General features: G+C 40.4%; 1 protein-coding gene across 6 annotated transcripts; it reads right to left on the bottom strand.

Annotated features, from left to right (window-relative positions):
* PATZ1 (POZ/BTB and AT hook containing zinc finger 1) lies at window positions 1–24,249 on the bottom strand. 6 transcript variants are annotated; one of them, XR_005603185.1, is made up of 7 exons: window positions 22,926–24,246; window positions 20,479–20,542; window positions 17,282–17,353; window positions 14,706–14,877; window positions 8,864–9,001; window positions 5,864–7,066; window positions 1–4,504 (listed from the first exon to the last, which is right to left on the bottom strand). XR_005603185.1 is itself a non-coding variant. In XM_019285075.3 (6 exons), exons 1-6 carry the CDS (start codon window positions 24,203–24,205, stop codon window positions 6,648–6,650), a joined length of 2,145 nt encoding a protein of 714 aa, XP_019140620.3. In that variant the 5' UTR covers window positions 24,206–24,246; the 3' UTR covers window positions 1–6,647. The 6 variants fall into 6 exon arrangements, 5 of the variants coding, with proteins under 5 accessions (XP_019140620.3, XP_039417155.1, XP_039417154.1 ...); XM_019285075.3 differs by having other exon boundaries at window positions 1–7,066; XM_039561221.1 differs by lacking the exon at window positions 8,864–9,001 and having other exon boundaries at window positions 1–7,066; window positions 22,926–24,247.

Genomic DNA, 24,249 nt, shown 5'->3' with positions numbered 1-24,249 from the left:
GAGTTTAATTCTCTTTTGGTTTATTACTATTTAAAAATCAGGTTTTGTATCCCCTTCTACAGAGGCTTCACCTTCCAACAAAACATACAAAAAATACACACAATAGAAAAAAAAAAAAGATAGGTAGGTAAGTTGCTTTATACAAACAGGTCCCTAAGAACCCAAAAAGGCTAAAACAGGCTCGGTTTCAATAGAAGCAGGCCCATAAATAGGCAAGAGACTTCATTCAAGTAGGGAAAGAGTCATCCATCCTCACCTAAGATCCTTTCTTGCTCACACTGAAGACAATGGGAGGATTCCCAACAACTTCAGTAGAAGCAGGATTGGGATTCATCAGAGCCAATGGCTCCTTCCCTTCCAAGGCACTGTCTCTTCCATATGGCGTGCAGCCAGGGAAAAATGCCAGTTTTCCTGGCTCATCCCATACTCATGTTTCAGTTGTTCACTCTACAGGACATCTAAGAACAGCCTTTTATTTTCTCTCTTACTCTGGTATTTGCACGAATTGCAGCAAACTTTCAGATTACAACAGTACCAAAGAAAAATTCTGAGCCCAAGAGCAAGGCTTGGTTGATTCCTTAAGAGCCAGCAGTCAGTCTGACACTTTGCAGAGGACATGTAAAATTTGCCTGGAGAAGGCACCAGTTTGTAGACACAGCAGCCAAAAAGGTATTAGCAAGCATGAGATTGATTTATTATAAAATCACTTACCCAAGGTCACAATGTGATTGCAGGATGCTCAAGAGCATTTATGGCTGCCAGTGGCTGCATGAAGTGACTCCATGGTCCACATGGAACACAGGAGCTGGGAGGGAGTCACTGGAACATCAGTGAGACTCCAGTTACCTCCTTCCTTCAGCATATCTTGCCAGGTCTCCAAAATTGCAGTACAAGTATGGAGGCCACCCAGGAAAAGCTTCATTCAAATAAACCCTGAGAGCAGATCAATAGTGCCAGGCAGTCTTTAAATAAATTTACATATCACACCTTCCAGGAAAAATGTGGCCAAATGTTTGTTTAACTTTGCATTACACCTTAAGTCAGTGAGGCCAAACATTTGTGACAGAGTTCAGCAGCAAAATTGTGCAGCACAATTTGGCATATCAATTAAATATTGGCACATTCTTACCCAAGGGTTATCATAATCTCATTTTACAGACAGGAACACAACACAGAAGAGGCTAGAGATGACACAGGGTGTTAATTCTTGGCAAACAGGCTGTCATTGCCCGCTACCACAGAGTGCACAGCTGTGGTTTTTCACTGATGTGCCACAACCATTCCAACCATCACCACAATCCCTCACAGCTAGGGCTCCTGCTCCTGGGCTGCATCACTCTGCAGTTATGTCGTATCACTATTTTTAAGTGGTGCTTTCTCTTTTTTCTTTTCAGCCAAATAGCTCCCTGCTTTGTTTTATAGCCAACAGAGTTATCTGCAGAGCTGCACACATCTGAGTAGGCACCACACTGGCACAGGGATGTGTGGAGGGTGAGGGTCAAAGGAGCAGGAAGATGACACTTTGCCAGTATTGGTGCTGACTCTGTAGCAGTACCTGTGGCTGCAGCCCAGGAGCACTGCCTGCCTCCCTCCCTCTGGGTCCCAGGCTCAGTGCTCTGGAACATGCTGCCTTCTCACGGGGCCAGGGAGCTGCAGCAGATTGGGCTGAAAGCCAAATCTGTTCCCAAGGGCTCATTCACAACAGCTGAAGGATCTTGTTTTGAAAAGGATGTTCAAGATAAAAAAATCGTGGCTCTTTGAGGAGACACTGGAGCCTTCCAGAATCTGTTTTCCTTTTTAAGTTTTCCTAGTAGGTTTTCTTCCCCCCCTCTCTTTGCTCATTTGTTTTCTCTCAGGGTAGAACTGAGAGCCCAAGCTCAGAGATTCACTGTGAGCTTCTGTTCTGTTCAAATAAAACTCAGGTATTGTGCCCAAGAAAAGTTGAACAGTACTAAGCTGGCTTAATTTACATGTGGGTATTGATAATGCTGTTAATGTATAATCATAATGCTGAAAAAGCCAGCACATTCCATGGTGTTGTTTGGCACTTGCTCTCAGACTTTCTGCCACAGTGACAATTGAAAATATCTTATTATTTTTGCTAGTGGTAAAGAAAAGCCTTTCCTGTTTCATTACTTAGAATTCTGGTGGCTGTTTTTTACTTTGTCCATTTATCTCTCATGAAACCCAAGGAGAGCTCTTGCTCTCCATTCATTCTTCCAACACTGAAGTCTGGAGTTCCTTTGAAGTTTACTTTGGCATCTACTTCCTCAAGCAAGCACCTTAAAAAAAATTAAAGCTGAAAGTGGTACCCCACTCCCAAATCAAGACGTAAGTTTAGATATTGAATTCTAGGAACAAGGATTTAGTGAAAAAACAAGACACTAAAGTTACAACAGAGCCTACAAAATCTAGGTTAGCTTTCATACTAGCAATTCAATTAGTTGAGTTAGATAGACATTCAGTTACACAGCTCTTCTATTCAAGTCATTCCTTACTGCTGACAGCAGTTGAGGGAGGAACAATAGTTTCAGGGAATACATGGGAAATAACAAATATTCCCTAAGTCACTGGCACTCAAACAGGTCTAAATTTGTGACTGGGCATTTACAATTATTCAAAAGATTGGTAGGAAGACCAACTCCACACCATCTTAATAGTTCTAGACTTTAAAAACAAAAAAATTCACCCCCCCCCCAACATATAATACTTTGCCCTACTATAATTAAGGCACTGGATTGAGAGAAGGAAAAATCTGTGTTCAATTTCTGGTTCTGCTATCAATTTCCCACATCATCATGGGCAAACCACTTAGGATTTAAAGCTCACATGTACATTGGCATGTGTCAGGTGAGCCACACTGTTTGCACACATTTAAGACATGACAAATGCAAGGCCACATCACCTAATTTAACTCAGTATGGAATGAATTCACATTAAATTGCTTTACCTTGCATTTGTTGTGGATTAACATTTATGAAAGTTAATTCAGGCAAAAAAAGAAGCCTGAGAAGTCTGGGCCTTCACATTTAACACAACACTTAAGCATGAATGCAAGTGGTTTTTAGTCCTTTATCTTTCACTCATTCTCTTTTAAGCATCTATTCCTTTCCTGTCTGTCTTTAATATATGAATGATTGAAGATGTTTTCATCATACATAATACACAAGGCTCTGAGCCTCAGATGAGAGGTTATGGGACTCCTATAATACAAACAAATACTAGAAGTCTGATTATATAAATTTGCATGAACTGAAGTTTCCTTCTTGACATGTGCACCAACTCAAACATTGGCTTGTAGTCTTTCCAAAGGAAAAGGCAAGCAAAGGAGGGTGGCCCAAAATCAGAACTATCATCTATACACTTATACACCAATTAAAAATAAAGTGTAATAGCAACAAGCTGCAGCTCAGGGCATGTTATATACTTCCCTTTGAACTCTGAGCTTGTGAGGCTGAGTTTTGTTTGGAGCTGTCTCATGTTCTATGAGAAACAGGCATTTCCCAAAGTACAGAATAGAAAGAATTTGCATGTAGATTAAATTACTGTCCAGAATGGAACAGTATGCCCCCAAAGAAGCAAAAAACACTGAAAACACACCACAGCTAAAGATCTGCCCAACTTCCTACTGGCACTAGCCTGCACCAGCCTCCTATGTTGGTACAAATCTCTCCCATTTACACTAGGATGATCTAGAACTGTCATTTCAGGATTGTTAACCTCCTGCCTAATTGTTTCCCTGTCCACTAGACTGAGAAGTAAGTAGTTTTAATTCAGTGTATTCATGACAACTTAGTAAGCATTTTCTTTGATAAGCAGAACACACTGTTCTAGAAAGCTTCGTTTTTAGTTCAAGGCTTTTGTTTCACAAAGTCAAATTCTGTAGCATTCAAAATTAAATTCTAATAGATATAGCCAAAATTCAACCCACTTGTAACACTGAAGTCATGGGAGCTAAATGCAGGATGAAAGAATCCTATACTCTGGACTTAGCTTTTGGAGTTGAATTTTATAGCTAATGTACCTTCTTTGAGTGCACAGAACACTGGGGACACAAACTTCTCTCTTTCAGCATACAGCCTCAGTTCAACAGAAATTACCCTTGTGGATTAATTATGAGCTATTAGTAAATCAGTGACTGCAGCTGCATTTGCTAATCCCAACAAATTGTTAGGCTGACTGGAAAGCCTGCTCTCTCCTGATTTGCTTGCAAGGTTGTCTCAGCACTAGATTTGTAAGGTATTTTAAAATGTTTTGTCACTTTTCTAAGCTGTTCTGTTTCTACCTGTCCACTAATCTTACCAGTACAAGAGCAATTCCATGAAGCTTTAGTGGTGGGGTTGGTTTGTTTCACTGGTTTTTCCTTTTAAATGAGGTTCATACCTATTCCAGGATTCTGGGAGGAGGTGACTGGAGAAGAACATGTCCTTCAGTCTCCCAACACAGATTAATAGCAAAACATCAAGTCCACTGCAACATGCTCTCAATTTAGAAAGTGCTGGTGCTATAAAGAGAAAGCCATTGATTATTCATCCTTGATTTATAATAGTCAAGAGCAAGTACAAAAGGTAGCTTCTTACAAGAGGGAATCTGGCTCTTCTAACTCTGTAGAATTTAGAATGCAATTCCAAAATCCATATACCTACAAAGGATTCTCTAATTATAACATAAAACCAAAATGGGAATATCAGTTAAGCATCAGCTGCAGGGTTTGAATTAAGAGCACCTGGGCAATGCAGGCTGTGGTACAAGGGGTTTGTGTGTCTGTGCATGTTTATGCAGGCAGGTGTCCTGCAGGAAATGAGAACCTGGTCTGAGGGGCTCTGTCCTGCTCCAGCACGGTATTAATGATGGAGATAGATATTGTTTCATAGGATGCAAGTTTGGTGCAGGACATGGGCTCTTGAGAGTGGCCTTTTTTAGAAACATTCAATACACAAAGCAGTTTACCAAATCACTGCTTAAACCTTTGCTCAATAACCCTCTCAACAATTGTGATGTAAAGAAGATTCTTCACAGATAGAAATTAAGGAATAAATTCAGGAAACTGTTCTATGTGACCTCAAGCATCAACAGCAGAACCATAATTAAAACTCAGAGTATTCCTAACTCCTAACCCTGTGTTAAACAACATTTATACCTGGGTTTGGTACATAAAATCTTGACTAGTTACATGGAAGGAATGGGAGGGCCAAGAAAGGACATTATTTCTGCACAAGTGGTATTTTCAGATTAAATGTAATGTCCAACAGCCTAGAGTCCAGCTTCTTTGCATTTTGTAATCAATGCTTTTTCAAAGATATGCTGTTTGCAATTCCCACCTCTTATACTAGAAACCCTTCTCATTTGGAAAAGAAAGGAGTAACAGTGGCTTTTGCAAACCTGACTAGAGACAGATCAGGAGAGCACGACTGTGGCCAGAAAGCCCAGCTCACTGAGAATACAGCACAGTGCAGAGTGGGATTCACATATTATTTACTGTCTCTCATTTGGCACACCTTTTTGGACAGGTGGCTAAATTGCTCAAAAACCAGACAAAACGAGGGGATGCAAAGTAACATACTAACTTCTTTAATAGAGTCCAATCCAATTAAACCAAAATCACTCTGTGAACCCCTGGGTTTATTCACACTAAACAAGTCAGTGGTACATAGTGTTAATCCAATAGCTGATCGTGTTCATCCCCTAGGTCCCCACATGTAAAATGAGCACCAGTCAACCAGACTGTAATGGTATTTTTCCTTCCTTTTTTTTTTTTCTTTTTTCTTTTTTTTCATAAAAACTATTTCTTTCATAGACTTAAAACAACCAACTAGCCAAGTTATTAATTATGGTACATCTAAAAAAAAAAATTAATACTAACCCTAATGTGACTGCTGCTTTACGAGTGCTCTGTGTATCGCCTTAGACTGGCTTTTCAGTAGCAATTCACTACAACAGGTCCTAAAATAATAATAATAATAATAAAGAATTAAAAACCTGACAGCAAGTTTAATGGTCAAAAGTAATAAAAAAACCTGTTCTGAAAGGTGATTTTTCTCAGCAGTTCAGTCCTGCTGCAGCACTCACAGCCTCACAAAGGCAGAAGGGGTTCAAATTTTCTCACCTTCTTTAAATTTTTCTGTTTTTAAAAGGACAACTGCATTGTAACCTGCTAGGAACCACAGGGCATTTTACTTAACATTATATTCAATAATGGGTCTGCTTTTAAAACTTACTGTTTTTCTGGGGGAGTTTACAGAGGGCGGGGGAATAGAGAGAGAACAAAATCACAGCTCCCTGTAGCTGCAGCCCCCCAGGTGCCTTGACACTAGGACTTGTCTCATTCTCAGACCAGTGCTGGTAACTTTTGATTATTCTAGAAGAACATGAAGAAAACACCAGCAGCAGCCTCTAAAGCTCCATTTGTTTTGGGTCATTTCTCCTATTCAAGGCCACCATCTTCTGTAATTTATCAGCTAAAGAAGCTTTTCTCCCTCTCCCCAGTGAAGATTTAAAGGTGGGGTAGGGCATGAGTCAAAGAGGGAAGCTAAAATGAATAAAAAATTCTCAGCTATAGAACCAAATTTCATTATTTCCTCTTTCATTCACAGCATCTTATCATTATAGCCAGACTGCTGCTTTGCTTTGTCAAGATCCAACTGATCTCATTTCCCCTCTGGCCCCATTGGTTGCTGGTCGACCTCTGGATCCACTAGGGAGGATGCAAATGCTGACTGGACGATCTGAAACCCAAACGACTCCAGAAGAGACATGTTCTGTTGAGGTGAGAAGGGGGATCCTAGAGCAGGACCCAGGTCCCCCAATGGGCCACCAAGGGCCCTGACGTGAACTTTCTGTATGTGTTTGTTCAGATAAGACTTTGATCTGAAAAAGCTGCCACATTCAGGGCATGGGTACTTCTTCTCTCCTTCCGTTTCCATTTTGTTTTTGCTGACTGCCAGGTCACACGAGAAGGACCCATTGGTGCTCTGTTTCTCAGGAGTCTTGAGGTCACTGGTGTCAGAGAGGTCTCCATATGAATCAGAACTCTCAATCGGGTCCGAATGCGAACATTTCTGGCCTTCTATGGGAAAAAGAAAAGAGAGGAGTTTTCAGAATCTTAGCTCCCAAAGGAAGATATTTAACATGCATTAAAATAAATTAGATTGGTTACCACCTGATCACATTAATGCCTGTCACAACAGAATGATACACACTTAACAGCCAATCCCTCATATTCTAAAGCCCTTAAGCATAGGTCCCCTTTCCAAACCACCAGGCTGCTATCAGAGCAACAGCTGGGGTTCCATTAGGGATTTGTCATGATACTGAATGCAACCATAATGGGTCTCTGGTTTGTATAACACTTCTTGAATCCCAAGGATGTCTCACAATGTTTACACCTCAGACACTACAAAAGGATGGACCTAATGACGAGTTCTTAACTGTGCAATTCACTTGCACACTTCTGAAATACTGTTGATACTTTGGGGGAGAGCCTAGAAACTTCATGAAGTACAACAGGCTGCAGCAAGATGCGAAGAAACCTGGAAATACTCAGCAAAACAGCAGTGAGCTACTGCAATTTAAGAAGTGCAATTCCATTTAGTCTCAAGGAACTCTTTTTTACAAATGTAACACTGTAGAAGCGAACTTCACAACCTAAAATTGTTCTATCTTTAAATACTGTAGTGTGAAACAGCAGAGAGGTTAGGGATGTTATTTAAGTTATTTGGATATATGCCCTGGCAAAGCCATTGGTACGTTTGGAGTCTTCCCCATTTTCCTATGGCATCATGCCAAGGAAGTTTGTCCATACTTTTTTGCTCAGTGCATGTGAATGAGTGTGAGAAACCCAGACGTGCTCACTGAACGAGTCTCTGAATACAAATAGGCTGTACCTACTATTAACTCTAAGAGACCAAAGAACCACTTGGCACAACCCAAAAGACAGATTTGCTCTGGACTCAGCATAACAAACCTAACAGGATATGCATGAAATCAATACACCACTGAGCTGGAATAAATCTCTTGTTAAGTCAGCACACCACCCAAAACTAAAGGGCTTCTGTAGTAACTCTATCAAGACTTCAACAGAAAAAATAACACAACACTAGCTTTCTGCTGGCACAGACTTTGTTTAACCCAGCCCACTGTGTTCTCCTGGGCAAGAAAAAAACCAGAGTAACTGTGGCTTTGAAGAATTTTCTGATATTTCACCTTCACCGCGAATAGTGACAGCTCAAACCAAGAAGCAAAAACCTATGCTACACAGGTAAACACACTGGTTTACTTATTCAGCAGTTAAATACTCTTTAGCTATGCTTACAGTAACATCTTTTTCTTCCCCACCCCCACGTTAAATTAACGTTAAAAACAACAAAAAAGCACCAGTACTATTACCACCCTTTACCTCTCCTCCCCAACAAATGCATTGAGAAGTGTAAGTTTAGCTACAGACAGCTGGTTGCACATACAGTACGGCTCCTCACCAAAACCAGAAATGGGGTTTGACTGACATGAGATTCAAGTGGAGTGGGACTAATGAACTCGCCCTCAGGCAAAATTCAGATGCTGACTGCTGCTCCAAGGAAGATGGTCAAGATAACTAACCTGGCTTTTTCAATCTTCCAAATCAAAGAAGCTGCCAAAAAATCACACTCTTCTGTGTCCATCTCCTTCCCCTAAACTTTGTTAAATCAGCTATCCAATGACAGGTATTACATCCTGTGTGATGCTATGGAATTTCTCTGCATCTCCCTAAGCTTCTCTCCAGTATTGTCCCTGTCCTTCCTCCCTCCCCTTTCTTGTGCCCAGCCCAACACCCCACAACACAAAGTTCTGCACAGAGCAGCAAGGTGCAGAGCAGCGAGTCTCTTGCCTTTGATGCCATAGGTCCTGACGCAGTGGAACGCTGCTCCCCCATTCGGGATGGACTCCTGGTGCCTGGAGACCTGGGGAAGGGGAACACCGTGGTGGGTTTTAACATGGACCTTTAAGTAGGAGGCAGAGGAGAAACCTAAACAAGATAAAAGGAGATGAGATCCTGCCACCAGCAAAGACACACATCTGCCTTCCCTGTTCCTTTAATCTTTCTCTTGCTCCTGCTCCCTATTGCAAAGCTGCTGTTCCACCAGTTCCCTCTGACATGCTCAGGTAAGATTCCTGTCATCATCAGGCAGTAATGCAATGCACGCTTTTCATCAGACTGAGTTTGCTTTTTGTTAGAAAAAAGAAAACAGCCTCCTTGAGAAACAAATTCTGTGGTAGCAAACCTAGCAGGTGACATGAAACTTTCTGGGAAAAAAGGCAGAAGAGACATCATACAAAAAGGCACCCATGTCTCTTCATCATTTTTGTGCTGTTTTATTTGTTTTAATTAAAAATGCTTTTGTGATCTGATAATACTTTGGAAGATAGTTCCAATTAGTTTATTTTATGCTGTTAAGATTTGAAAGAATGCTATCTAGTAACACCCCTTGTTGGCTTTTAGTGTGATTTCCCCTTGGGTTTCTAGCACTTATAGTGACTTCTAGAAGGCAGAAAGCTGAAACTATTGAGTTTTAAGATATACAGTTTTGTTCTATAGTAATTTTTGAAAAACATTTCCTGCAGTCAGCTCATTCTGAGTTTTAAAAAATATACTAGAACTCACATTTTGTCTACAGTTAACAAAAAATATTAAAAATAAATTTCAGTATTTTTAATAGCTCTGATTGGTAAGCGCCAAACACTGAAAATAAATATATATATATATCAAACAATTGCTTTCTGAACAAAATAGTTTTTTACATTTGTGCATGTGCTTTTTAAAATGGTTTTTTAAGTCTCACAAATATGTCCCTCTTCTTTAATGCAATAAATTATCTCACATATACTTTGAAATGTTTTTAAATTCAACCTTAATAAGATTTGCAATTACTATTAGTACATTTGGACCATATATGAGGCACAAGGAGGACAGAGTTTTAAAGACTTCCTACAGAGGTAAAGCTACTACCAACGACCAGCTTAATTTTCTGTTATATTTTGAACAGAATATTATGGCACTTTCATGTTAGAAACACTTTCCACTAACAACTAAGAACACAACACAAGGTTCACCATCACAGACCCAGAGCTGCAGGTTCCCTTTCTGGAGAGAGAAAACCCAAGCCCTAGATTTTTTTAAACCAATATAGCATTTACAGCACAAGACCTTGCAAGAGAACTTCCATAACAATACTTTGCTTAAAATATGAATTGATATTCTACCATAAAGCCATTTTTGTAGTGCTATAACTGCATTTACATTTGATGATGTATAATAATATATTAGGAAGGATGCAAACCAAATACTGCACACCTCTCTGGGGTGGATTTTCTGACTGCAGCTGTTAGTTTCAGGCGCTGAATTTAATAATGAATGTGGCTTTACACTAGATTTCCCTGTGCCTAGCACACAGAATATCCCTCTACCCAGACTTTTATCCAGGGGTTATTAAGAATTATATATACAGGACCTGCAAAGCAAGACAGAACTCCACAGCAACCTGCTGAAGGGAAAAAAGGCAGGTTGCTGAGAATGAACAAGAGGTAGTTACTGTGGACCCCTGAGTTGAAGATGAAAGTACAGAAAAGTAGATACATCACAACTGAAGAAACCAAGAACATACAACTCTCAAAATACAATGGAGCAGAATCACCAAGGCCAAGTCATCCAGGGAATTAATGTAACGATATTATCCTCCGAAACAATGCAAGACCTACCCTCAGACATGAAATGCCACATTGAAAATCTCACTGGGCAACAAGAGAATATACTCTTACAAATACCAAAAATTCACTGTAGACCTGAAAGAGCCAGTCCTTGACTTGTAGAGAAAAGGGCACAGTGTACAGATATAATGGTGACACTCCAACCTATGCGGTACATTCCTTATTTCACACGTGGCTAATAACCACATGCATGCTGAGATCAACCTCTTTGATGCAGCAATGCATTAAAATCTCACTGCCAACCATTAAAAAAGGACTACATGCAGGTCTTCAGTGTTTTTCTATACTACAACTGACACAGGGAAATCTGAATTTGTAATCTCTGCTACACAATATCTTTTCTGAACTCTGCAGTTCTATTTATAGAGTACATGGTTTTATATAATGAAAACTGCTGAAAAGTGTGTTAGCTCCCCTTTATGCACTTGGCAGATGAACATATGAGTCATCAACTTCCATCGAAACTGTAAGAATGCCAACTGCTTCATGGGAAATTGTTTAAAATGATACTTTTTTGGGGTTGTTTTCATCCTAATTTCTTCCTGAAGCACTTAGCACTGGCCTTTTTATCTCCACCAGACTTTAATTATGAATGCCTGTCCTAGGAACATGGGGGTTCATAGACAATAATCCTTCACTCTTAGAAGTCTCTTTCAGACCAAAGTCCGACTAATCCACAGGATAAAGTGGCAGTATTTTTCAGAGAAGGAATGTATTTATTGCTTCACTCATACACATCTCTCCACTTAGCAGAGCAGATTATTTCTTCATACCAGAAGAACCAATATAAAAACATGTATAGAAAGGAAATGATCTGCTTTATATAAATGGGACCTATCCCTTGATCTCAGCTAACATCTATAAGGAGATAAACTATAGAAATAATTGCATGATGCTCCTTGCTCAAAAATTGTAATTTGGATTTAGCTGGAACATGAGGAGAATGTGTCTTGCTTTAATGGACTCTGTCCACCATGAAACATAAAAGAACTCAGTGTGAAAAATAAATTCTCATTTGTCAATTTGTAATTGGAATCACCCTTTTCCTAACAATGTGTATGTGTTTGAAACACAACCCCGAATTTCTGAGTTGCATGTGTTATTACTAAGTACCAACTCTAGACCTGCCAAAGTCATTAATCTCTTGAATTCTTTGAAAAAACCCACAGAAGCAAATAAAGTTCCTAAGGATAGCGATAGAAGATTGTATAACAGTGCAACGAGAGCATGTCTCTTTTATTTATACGGATTAAAGAGAATTTGTCTTAAAAAGTGAGGCTTGAGGATTAGTTTTTTTAAACACATTTTAGAGGATTTCTTTAAAAAAAAAAAAAGAAAATACCAAACCAAAAAAGAAAAACAAACCAACCAACCAAAACAACCCCCAAAATCCCAGGAGAAAAAGAAACAACAACACAAAACCCCTCAAAACCACTTCACTGTTTCCCTGATCTAACAAGATTTAATTGCTTCCATGACTATTCTAAGCATAAAGACCCCAAGTAAGAAAATAACCTGGAAAAAACATCAAATCACAGCTGGTAGTTTAAAAAAATTATACTGCCACATTGTAAAAGAAATAAGTATGATCAACAAATGGGTACACACATGACATGGCAAACCATTGGCTACTGCTTTCTGTCAGGTACTGAGTTCCATCCCCATCTCCTAAACCCATTAAACCTTTAAAACAACATGAGACACTTGATTAAGTTTCACAGAAAAGCCTTCAGTCCAATGGGATAAACTGAGGGAGTCTAAGCTCTGTCATTAACACTGGGAATGTTTAGCTATGTAAAGCATCACCTTTTCATCCACTTTTTTTTAAGTGGGCCAACATCCAAAATCCGCTCCACAAGCAGCTTGAGCTTGTAGAGCATTCTTGCTTGACAATTACTATATCCAGAACCAGCTAAGTTTCAATTAAAAAAATACATCAGCACATAAGCCAAGGGAAGAATAAACAAAATCCCACTGCACAAGCACTGCAGCCATGGCAGAGGTGTGATCAGGTTACTGTGTGTGGCTTCTGACTGTACCAATGCCTATCAAATAGATGTTTCTAATCCAGAAATTTTCCATTAGACTTCATCTTGCCAGGCTCTACAATTTAAAAAATAACTATTTAAAACAATGAACATTATACTTTGATTCTAGGACACCCAGGATTACAAATTCTACTGTCATTGATCATAAATCTAAAATCAAAATGCACACCATAAAACAATGAGTGTACAACACAACCGTTTGACAAATCCAGTCTGTAGCTTCCCCTTCCTATGAATTTTAACACTTCCTATAAAATGTAACATTATTCATTATTATAATTACAATTTTTAAATCCTGATGTAAACTGAAATTCACAGCAGACAATTCTGACAACTCCCATGAAATACACAAACTGTAAGAAGAAAATAGTTGCTTACAGTTTGCTGTACAACGGGTTCCCTGTCCTTCTACAGATAAGTGTATATTTTATTTAAATTGCCACTGTACATTTAGACTTGTAAAATGTGAGTAAAACTTAGTCATTTTATTGTTTGAATGCTGAGTCTGTCTTTGTCACACTGGTTCCATTTCCAAAGAGCTGCAGTGACATCCAGTGGTAGTTAAGTTGAAACTCAAGCTTACAATTGTGGAAACAAGACAATTCCTCCCAACCCATCTGAGTTTCTGTTTGGCACCATGTTCAACGGAAGGAGAGCAGGACAGCACCTGGATCTCGAACAGTTATCTTCCATGTTGTTGTCACAAAAATAATCGGGATAAGCTTAAACAGTTCTTCAGAAGCCAGGCCTTCAGCTGAAAAGGAGGGCAAGCTTCATTTCACGCTATCTACCTGGAGCTTCAAAACCTGAAGATTTTCAACCCTGATGCCTTTTCCACTCTCACTGATAAGAGCACTTTCAGGACCTTACAGACTGTTCAACTAGTGGAAACACCTCCCTTGCAATTTAATGTTTTATTACTCATCAACTCCAAAAGCTCCGTGTACAGTCTCCACATTGAACACAGAAGAGCTTTATTTTCTCAAAAGATTTCACGTCTCTTAAACTAGAAGAGAACCCATTGTCAGGAAAAAAGACTCACCAGAAAAAACAAGATCCCAAAACACAGCAGCAAGCTCTTCTAACACCTACTAGCTATGTATACCTGTGTGAGCCAACAAGGCATTTTGAAGTTGTGTATTAATCACTCAAAAGCAAAGACACCAGTAAGTCAAAATAATTTTTCCAGCTTGGCTTACATCCCACAAAGCCTAAATTTCCAACTCTCTCCAGCTGAAGAGTACCACAAACAGATGGAAAAGCTTCACAAGCTCTTAGTCATATGGTTTAGTTTTACATAGTGCTGCAAGGAGCAGGGAGTTGGATTCAGTGATCTTTATGGATCCCTTCCAACTGTGAAAAGCTGTATATGTACAAATAAAGCACATTTCTAGTGCTCTTTTAAAAATATGTTTTAGATATGTACATTAATACAAAGCAATTTCTTTTGTTAAGAGGGAGAAGCAGCTTGACTCTATTGCACCAGGAGGTTAAGTAAGACTTAGAAATATAATGCAGATTTATGTTCAGTGTCTAATTTTCAGCTTGATGTGCATTTCAAAGATTCTTCTTCCAAACTGACTGCAAGGGCTCAAGTCTAATCAGGTATAGGAAAAAAAAAGATGTATGTTGAACAGCAGCAAGGCAACTTATCATGGTTATTATATAGGGGTCTGGCTACTTAGCAAATAAAATTTGCTTCAGATTTCAACTGAGTTTCTTTGGGAACCATCTGCTATGTGAAAAGGCCAGACCTATACTCCACCAGTTTCAGGGTTAAGTATTCAGTGGGAAAAGCAGAGTATGTACACATACAGGGTATAACCTCCTCCTGTTGCAGAGAGAATCACGCAGCCTTACAGCTCCCCTCGAGTGCTGTCCCATCCCACTGGAATAAAAAAATAATTTCTTCATTACCTCGGTTACAGATAGTGCAGAAATTGCTTGGTCCTTCACTATGCTTCTTCAAGTGATCTGCCATATATGCTGCTCGCAAGTACTTCCCACACACCTGGCATGGAACTTTGTCTTCATGACATGCCAGGTGTGAGCGCAGCCGGTCACGAGTGGCAAAGGAAGCATTACAAGTCTGCAGGTATAACAAGAACCATGTGACTCATCAACTCTGCTAACAGCACTGATATTGTTGAATATATTTAGTATTCTTTAGAGTAAATACCTTAGATCCTGTGCAAACACAAAAATAACATGATGCACAAGCCATTTTCCCCCAAATAAAAAATTCAGAACATCAACACATTGCACAAGATGTAATGTTACTACTCAGAAGAATTAAGGCAGCAAGAAAACAGCTCTGACACACTACAGACAGTAAAACTTACATCAAGATAGACTCATAAGGCTTTAGCTCCTTTCTGAGGATGAAGATACTAAAATTTTAAGTAATATTTAACAAAAGAAATAGCACAAACCACTTTGTTCCATTTACAGTAAGTTCTGCCATTTCACTGAGCCATTATAATCACTTTAGATCACTCAAAATGTCCTCTCTGTCATCTTCCTAAATTCTACTCTTTGATGAGATAAATCTAATTTCAGCACACAGAATTCTTTTGGAGTGTGAAGATGTACAAACAAAGGACCAGAGAATTATCTGGGATGACAATATGACGAGAGACAATAGAAGAGTCATCCTGGTATCCACAGCAGCAGTGCAGACAAACTGTAGAAGTGAAGCCTCAAAACTGAGCAGGTATCAAAATAACTGCATGACATTGTAATCTGTTTTAACTTACCCCTGGGTCAAGGTATCATATTCAACTTACTACCACAAAACAAGTTTGATTTGGCATAAGATAATATTGATTCTATTTGCCCACTTCCCAGCTGAAATCCATATGATGAGTGAAGGCTCCCTCCCATTTTTATAACTCCAGCAATGGGCGGGCAGGCAGGCTGTGCCCACAGCCTGTTACAATGCCCTGCCAGTTCTGAAAGGCTTGCTCTGTCTCTTAATGTGTGAAGAGAAATAAATCACCAGCAATATGCTGCACAAGTTATTAGAGTTATAGTCTAAAGCATTTCACAAGTGCAAGAGGAGAAACAAAAGCAAACACACATCAGAATGACCAGACCAAGCGGGAGCAGTGACATTCAAGAGTGTAGTATTTTGCTTATACCAACTTCATGTAAAATAACACCGTTTTAAGATATATAAACAGAACCCCCAAAGAAACAATATGAGGCTGTTCAGTGTCTTGGGAATTGGATATTGTCTGTATTTTTAAATATCAGTGTGTAATTAAACCACTGTTTCAAAAGAGGTAAAACTTGTTAATGTAACAATCTTAGTAAAATTCCTAAATTATAAATCAAGTAAATGAAATTGACAATACAGAGGAGGATAACATGTATATAAAATTCAGTTAATCGAGAGCTTAATCCAAAAAACATTAAAGGCAGCTGGAAAAGCACCTATCCATTTCAACAGGCTTTACACTCATTTGATCCTGTGAGATGCTTAAGTGTGGAAAACTCCCATGGAGCTGAGGCTGCTCTACAGCAAGCACAAGACTTAACACCTCAGAGGATCAGGATTTAATGAAATTAAAAAGGCAACAGTGAAATTATCTGGATTTCTGTGATATACACAGTTTAACTAGGCCCACCAGACAAAGATTTATAAATTACAAGTGTTGAAGTTTAAGAGGCAAATTCTTGAACATGAAAAATTTCTCTTCATTTGAAATCTCAGTACACAGCGCTGAGCAAAACAGGTGCAACTTTCACTTACTAGAACGTTCTTAGAGGTAAGCACTCTCTTAAGGCAGGATTGCAGCACTGATACTAATCAATCTGTTGGATATCAACTAAAGATATATAACTAGACTATCAACAATGACAGCCAAGAGATCCACCATCAATAACTCTAAAGTTATGGAGCCACAGGAAGGTCCATACCCGAGCATGGGGAGTGTGTACTCCCCATGTGTACCGGGATGCCACACCAACAAATTAGCTGATGAAGCAGACCAGAGACAAATCACATAAATACAGGATGCCAGAAGTAAAACTATATCTATCCCACAGTGAACTCAGCAAGTTGAAAGCTTAGGAAAAAGTGATATAATAATTTATGTATTTCATTTCCCACTCTTGCTGCTGAGTTGTGTAAAGCTCACGTTTGGATAAGCTATAGAGTAAATATATCTGCAATGAAGCTTAAAAACAATAATTAAGTCCAGTGGAGAAAGCAAGAACCAGTTTAGCTGAATTACAACAATGGGAGACAGGACTAGGGTTAAAGAAAACCCTGAAGTTAATATTCAAATAGTTAATATTTATAAAAGGTATAGAGAAAAAAAAGTTTTATTTTATGAAAGATGTGAAGTGCTAAATGAGCGCTAAGTATTTATCATTAATTGTTAATCACAGAAGAAAACTCTCCAGTGCTTTCCTATCAAACATTGCACAGGTATATAAATAGATCAAAAAGAATATATAAAGTTTAAAAAACATTGTTTAAGAAATACCTCTTGAAGTTTCAACTTTTCTATGGATGTGGATGTCTCTGAGCTTATTCCATGGTGGCTGCCATTTTCCTGCTAATAGGCAGGAAGTAAGAGAAATTAGGACAGGAAGAAACTCATTCTGCATTGAAATCAATGGGATATGCACTGGACTTGGGATGCCAGTTAAGTCGTGCTTTAATTTAACCTGCATTTTTATTTTTTATTTAATTTGCCAGAAGAACAACCTCTCTTGTCTTGTAGAGGAGCAAACTTCTTTTTTCTCCCCTTGTTCTTTCATGTCCACAGATTTTCAGATCACCGTTTGCTCCCAAACTGCAGCCTGACCTTCATACATTGACACGCAAAAGACGACAGCTTCACCCAGTCCCGTGGAGCCAGAAGCTGAGCTACCCCACTCTGGCTATAAAACTGACTTACCCCTTCTCCTATATCCAGAACTCCTGTATCCGCGGGGGGGGGGGGGGGAGGCAATTCACCAGTGCAACAATCCAATGGAAAAGATCCAGAGTGCCATTTGCTAGGACACCAAAGCACCTTCTTGGATCTGATTTCTCAGCTGCTTTAACTCTGTGGAGACCTTCCCTAATCTGAGTCTATCTTAACAGTAATGAAAAAGCTGGAGTCAAGACTTAGGCATCAGGTGCTAGAAGTGCTGGAACTTAGGATACTCCTGAAAGATCTGTGAAGCACAGCCATTATTTCAGGTGGATAAGTGCAGTATTACAAACTGAGCACTGAAAACTACAGCTGTTGCAGGGATGTTCAGCTTAAAATTGTCCTGTTTCTCATACTTTCCTTTATTCTGAAGTTGGGTTGACACCTTCCCACTTTTGTTTTGGTACTCCAAAGTGTACTGGGATGCCACACCAACAAAACACTACATATCACCAGTTTGCAAAGCTACGTAAGAGCTCAGGTAAATGGTCAGTTTGTTTAAATCATAACAGAGCACAAATTCCAAAAATGCCATCACAATAGAGGATTCTGGAATGCTCCTCTGTTTACTGACAGAGTACTTCTCTTTTCCAGTAAACATAAAGTATGACAATAACAGGAATTTTCAACAGGAACTGAGCAGATTCAAAAAGGACGTTCAATGCTGTTCAGGCTGCTCTCATGGGGAGCTAATGTGCCAAACAAAATCAATGGAAAACAGGCAAAAAACATGCCAATATTAAGCTATTTTCCTTCTTGGCGGCCAGATCTTGTGTTCGAAACATATCATGGAACAGACACATAACAGGTTATGAGATAATCACAAGGAGAACTTTATCAATTTATACATCAGCTTTTATATTTGAAACAAGTTTTCAGTGACTGCATCCCTTCTGTGATTTCTACAATGTATAGCGGATCTGTGCATATTCAAGAAGATTTTCTAAATCTGATAGGATATTACAAAGCATTTTCTGCAAAGACATACAACAGGTCATTAACAAATTTTCTATGCCTTAGGATTTATGAAAAATTAACTTTGCAGGGCTAAGCAATCAAAAATCAAGAACAAACCAAGCCTGAAGGACAATCTCAACTCTGTCCTGATGATTGTAACCTATAGCCTGTACCTTTTAACTGAAATGAACAGTGCATACAATATTATGGCACTTTAGAGAACACATGATAAGAAAGACTGTTCTTGGAAACTGCTATCACAAAATATATGCGTGCAAGGAAACGGGAGTTGAGCTTGGCTGTGCCATCTTAGCTTCCATGTTTCTTTACTTTTGAGCTCTTAGTGTACCCTCTGATTCACACAGAGTTGATATTTAATACTCTTAAATCGATGTTAAACTATAGAAAAAAATTATCGGTCATCAGCTGGCAAAGGACAATTCATAGCTATCAGTGTTATTTGTAAACAGTGTTCATCCAGTAATCTTGGTATCAACTAGCAAAAGACTGATGAGCGTCTGTTCATGTTGGGACGCAAACATTCACCATCAGTTCATCCACAGGCCTCTTGCTGTCCCCACATTTTGAATTCTTTTTATGAGTAGAATTCTCCAATTTGTATGAATCTGTAACGCATAAATCGTCTTAAGAAGCTTGAGCCAATTTAAGGCTTTATACAGGACATAAAGTCAAATCAATGTGACAGCTCTATGGCCTGACTTTCCAATGTGCTGGGCTTTCACAGATCATATGGATGTCAACAGAAACCTTTAGATGGCTCCAGCTGTCTGGAAAACTGTTCTCAGGATTCTTAAAACTGCAAAATGTTTCAAAACTCTCACAATTTGAAGATAATATAGGTGTGTCAAAACACGTGCAAAAATGCAGATCAGGAGGCAGCAGTCACATAGGATTGACTAGGCTCATAAAAGATGGTTAAATATTTTAGAAGAAAACATTCTCTAACCTTCACTGTCTTCAAAAGAGAAAAAAAGAGAAGAATATTGCTCCAGTTTTTTAAAATAGATATTAAATATTTCTTCTAAAGCCAAGCATGGAGACTGTTAGCCCAAAAACTGTTTTAAAAGTTTGCCCAACATCTCTCTGATGGCAGTGTGTGATGGTGGAAGCTGATTCTCAACTTTGGTTTCAATTGATACTTCCAGGCACCTTTTAAATCTCTCTATAAATGAATTACAAAATATATTCCTTCATTTGATCTTTCAAACCTTATTAACTGTAAAAAACTATATACAACATTATGACATTGTACAACAACAGATACTGTGATGTCATTATTTATATTCTCCCTAAGATAAAAAAAGCTTCCAATTTTGCTCAGTGCAATGTTCTGAAGGCTATGCAATTTTAAAAAATAGTATCTTGACAAGTTATGAAAATTACAATTTACTAATTTTTTATTGAAATTATTCTAAAAAAATGACGTCAGCATTGGAGCCTCCTGATGGCAACAACTGCAATTAAAAAAAAGGGAAGGAATCATCAGTAACACTGACTCCAAGCCCAGGTGGCTGGGTAAGAGATCCAGGGTGAGACTGGGACAGCACAGTAGGGAAGAACATCTGGTAGAAGGGGGGGAGGCAGGAGGACCAAAGCTGTAGATGAGACGAGGTGGGATGGGAGGGATTTAAAGCAGATGTCACTGTGGAGCACTGTTCTTTACGAACATTTATCCCAATTCACATATACTTGGTATTTCTACTGGTACTTCAAAATTGTCTGCACACATAAATGCAATGCCAAAGATTACCCACAACATCAGTCTAAACCCCTCTGGCTCCTACCTGACACTTGTGAGGTCTCTCTGAGGTATGCACCTGTTTGATGTGTCCATTCAAGTGGTCTGGCCTTAAAGGAAAATACACATAAGCACACTTAAAACAAATACTAAAAATAAAGTTACAATTTTAACAAAACCCCCCCCAAAAAACCAAACCAAAAAAACAACAACAAAAAAAAAGAAAAAAAGAAAAATAATATCCCAGTGCTGTATCTATTACAAATGTAGTGACATGTAACTTTCCAAGAACGAGATCACCAACAACTGGGACTCTACCTTGTTATGTACCCTCTCCAACTTGCTAAAAAGGCAGCATTTTCTCAGGAAGAAATCATGCTGAATGATCAGAGGAAACAGGAAGTACAAGTTGCGATTTTCAAGCCTTCATGTCCCCATCCAAAACCCTATTTAGACCTTAATAATCAGGGCACTTTGATTTACAGTTGCTGAGTATTTGAAAATCAGACCCTTCTGGTTTATGTCCCAAACACAGATGTAAAAAGCAAACTTAAAGCACCTCTGCAAAAAAACTCTCTAAACTCTGTTGCTGTGACACATTTTCCACCTGAAACATAAAAAAAATACTCCCAACTTACAATTTGATGGGGAGACTGCATTAATACAAATAAAGTGCTCCGAACATTTCAACTAGAAGGTGCAATGGAAGAGCAAATTGTTACTGTAAAAGGTTAGACCATTCTTCACAACCGGCAAAGCCTACTTTGAAGAAGAAAGGGCTGTAGAGCTGCAGATTGTCCTGGTGGGAGTTTCTCCTAGTGGGAAGAAAGCTTTTCATTGTATGAGACCAAAACTGCTTGGAAACAAGTTCTCCACCCTCTCCTCCCCCAACTTCCCAGCTGCACCAATGAGAGGGCGCGGGAATGGAATTCACCCACTGCAGACAGAAAATAGGCTGAACTTTGCAGTGAGGCTCTTAAACCCGATGCTCTTTCAGCGGTGTAACCGGACAGACTGGTTGGGGGTCCTTCTGGGTACCTCAAGCCCAGCAACCTCACATGCTGCGCTACTGAATATAGGAAAGGACACTAAAATTAGACACCACGCTTCCAACTTCCTCTGGCTGCTCCTAAGACTGTATACTGAAACTTAAGAGTCTCTGTTTTCATTCATACTTCGGTTTTACAGATACGCAAACGGTTTTGTTGTTTACTGTAGTAACAGCATTCCCACCTGTTCGCGTTAACTTACTGGGGAAAATGAGAACTCAACATGTATTTCTCACTTTCCCTTAATGACAAAACCTTTCATACAGCAACAGCAGAAATCTCTGAGTGTCAATAAAACCCGTAAAACTTGGTACACGACCCCAGGTAGTGCTATAATTAGAAAAGTACTTTCACTTCTAGCCACAGATGAAATTTTCATTTTGTGACCTTCCATCACTGAATCTGCAGCCCTTATGAAGATGCATCCCTAATTACTGACGATTTTTAAAAAAGGGGGAGTGTTCGTAATTTGTTTCAATAACAAAAAGTCCCTCTATCAAAAAGAGAGCAGGGGCACAATTCCACAATTTACATAGCCTGATGGCCTTTTGATTTGTTTTCAGATCTCGATTCCTTCCCTCACATTAGAGCAAATCAACTGTTGTAGAAAACCGACTGCTGGTACAGAAATAGCAGAGTGTATGCATCCCCCTCCCCCCCACTACTTCTACACTCAAAGCGAGAGGCAAACTTCCAAAAAAGTTTTGAATTCATTAACTCAGACTATAAGATACCACTAACACAACTACGTGTACCAAACTACTTATTAAATTAGCTCCCACAAACAGCGACAACAAAAAATCAGCAACATTAAATGCACAGATCTTACGTATGTTGCAGGGCAGAAACAGGATCCCCTTCAGAAGGATGTAAACCCAAAGGACACAAAGATCATGTATTTAAAAGATACTTGATGCTGCAGCCTTTGAAATCTCACCTCTTCCTTCACATTTGGGTGATAAAAAACATTACGAACTAAGAGAAATGAAGGGAAGTTAAGAAAAAGAAAATTTAAAATGGATACGATAAAAATAATCTTGAGATGTTTTATTTTGCACTTCAACAGCACCTTCAAACTACCTACACATCAGTGATCTCAAAGACACTTCTGCGAGGCAGGTAATTATTTCAGTACCCATTTCACAGAAGAGTCATTTGAGGGAGAGACTAACTGATTTGCCCAAGGACACGTATACACCAACTCTGGGACAAAGCTAGGAACCTTAGCCAGAAGCCAGCTGACTCCCAGTTCTACGTCTTAATTACTTTTAAACCCTTCCAAGAGCCTGCAGAATAGCATCCCAGAGGAAATGATGGCAGTCTCATTCCTTGAAACATTTAAAGTGGAACAGTCAAACTATCCTTAAGTACATTTCCAAGGCATAGGAAAGTCAACTTCCTAGGTCTCTGTTTGTGTCAATGGTCCATACGAGCACGCTCTTACCTGGAAAAGCCTTTTCCACAGCTCTGGCAGATGTAGGGCTTTCCCACAGAGCCATCATGAGATCGAACATGATAGGACATCCTGTCTTTTCGCTTGAACCGCAAGCCACACACCGGACAAGAGTAAGGCTTTTCGCCAGAGTGTGACAGCTTGTGCCGATTCAGGTGGTACACGTCCCGAAAAATCTTGCCACAGATCTCACAGGCCACCTGTTTCCTCGTCCTGCTTCTTTTTCGGGGTGCATCAGGGTCATCCTGACCAGGAACACCATTTTCACCCAGTCGTGGGGGTGGGATGTCTATGTAGCCCAGCTGTAAGCTTGTCACCCCATGCTGAGCCTCGTGCTGACGAAGACGATTAGCATCAGTGAATACTTTCCCACAGAGACCACAAGGCAGGATACCAGCCTCTCGCAGGCCCCCTGGGGCACCAAACATCATGGAGTCCAAGAGATTGGCTTTACGGGGACGCCCTCTGCCCCTCTTCGTGCTTAAAGTGGGGGCACTAGCAGCAACATTCTGGAAGGGTGAGGCCAGCAGTGGTGGGGACAGAGGTCCTGCCACCATGGGCAGGCGGTCCACACCCTGCAGGACAGGTAGGGAGGACTGTGCAGCGGTGAGCGCAGCCCGTGTGGCCTCGTCTTCAGGCATGCCAGCAATGCCATTGCCATTGGGTGCCAAAGTGGCACCGTTGGTCATGTCAAGAGGGAAGCCGAGGTCAGCAGCCCCCGGACGGAAGAGCATAATGTCAGGGCGTGCGGGGGGCACGAGGAGCTGCACGTTGGACTGCTTGATGACCTCCTGGCAGATGTCAATCACAGAGCGCATCAGCAGGAACTTAGCGGCCGTCATGAGCTCCGGGAAGCTCTCCAGCCGCACCACGATGCGCGACGTGTAGGCGAAGTCCAGGATGTCTCCGAACACCTTGGAGCTGATGGTGTGCATCTCCAGCTCCCGCCCGCCGCCGGGGGCCCCGCCGGCCGCCGCCGCAGCCCCGCCGGCCGCCGCCTCCGCCGCGTTCCCTTCCGCGCCGCCGCCACCTGCCCCGTCGCCCAGCTGAGCGCTGAACACCGACTCGAAGTACTCGCTGCAAGCGGCCAGCACGGCGCGGTGCGCCGGGAAGCTCTCGTCGCCCACGCGTAGGAGCACGTCGCAGAAGCGGCCGCCGTTCTTGCGCTGCTGGTTGAGGCTGTGCAGCACGTCGGCGCTGTGCCGGCTCACCTGGTACGTGTAGCAGCCCGACGAGGGGCCGCAGGCGGCGGCCTCGTTCACCCGCTCCATGGGGGCTGCGCCGCCCCGCCGGCGCCCGCAGGGGGCGCGCGCGC

This window comes from Corvus cornix, chromosome 15, assembly GCF_000738735.6.
Source record: "Corvus cornix cornix isolate S_Up_H32 chromosome 15, ASM73873v5, whole genome shotgun sequence".
NCBI lineage: Eukaryota > Metazoa > Chordata > Aves > Passeriformes > Corvidae > Corvus > Corvus cornix.
The sequence above is the reverse complement of the archived record's forward strand: the minus strand, read 5'-3'. Positions and strand labels throughout refer to the sequence as shown.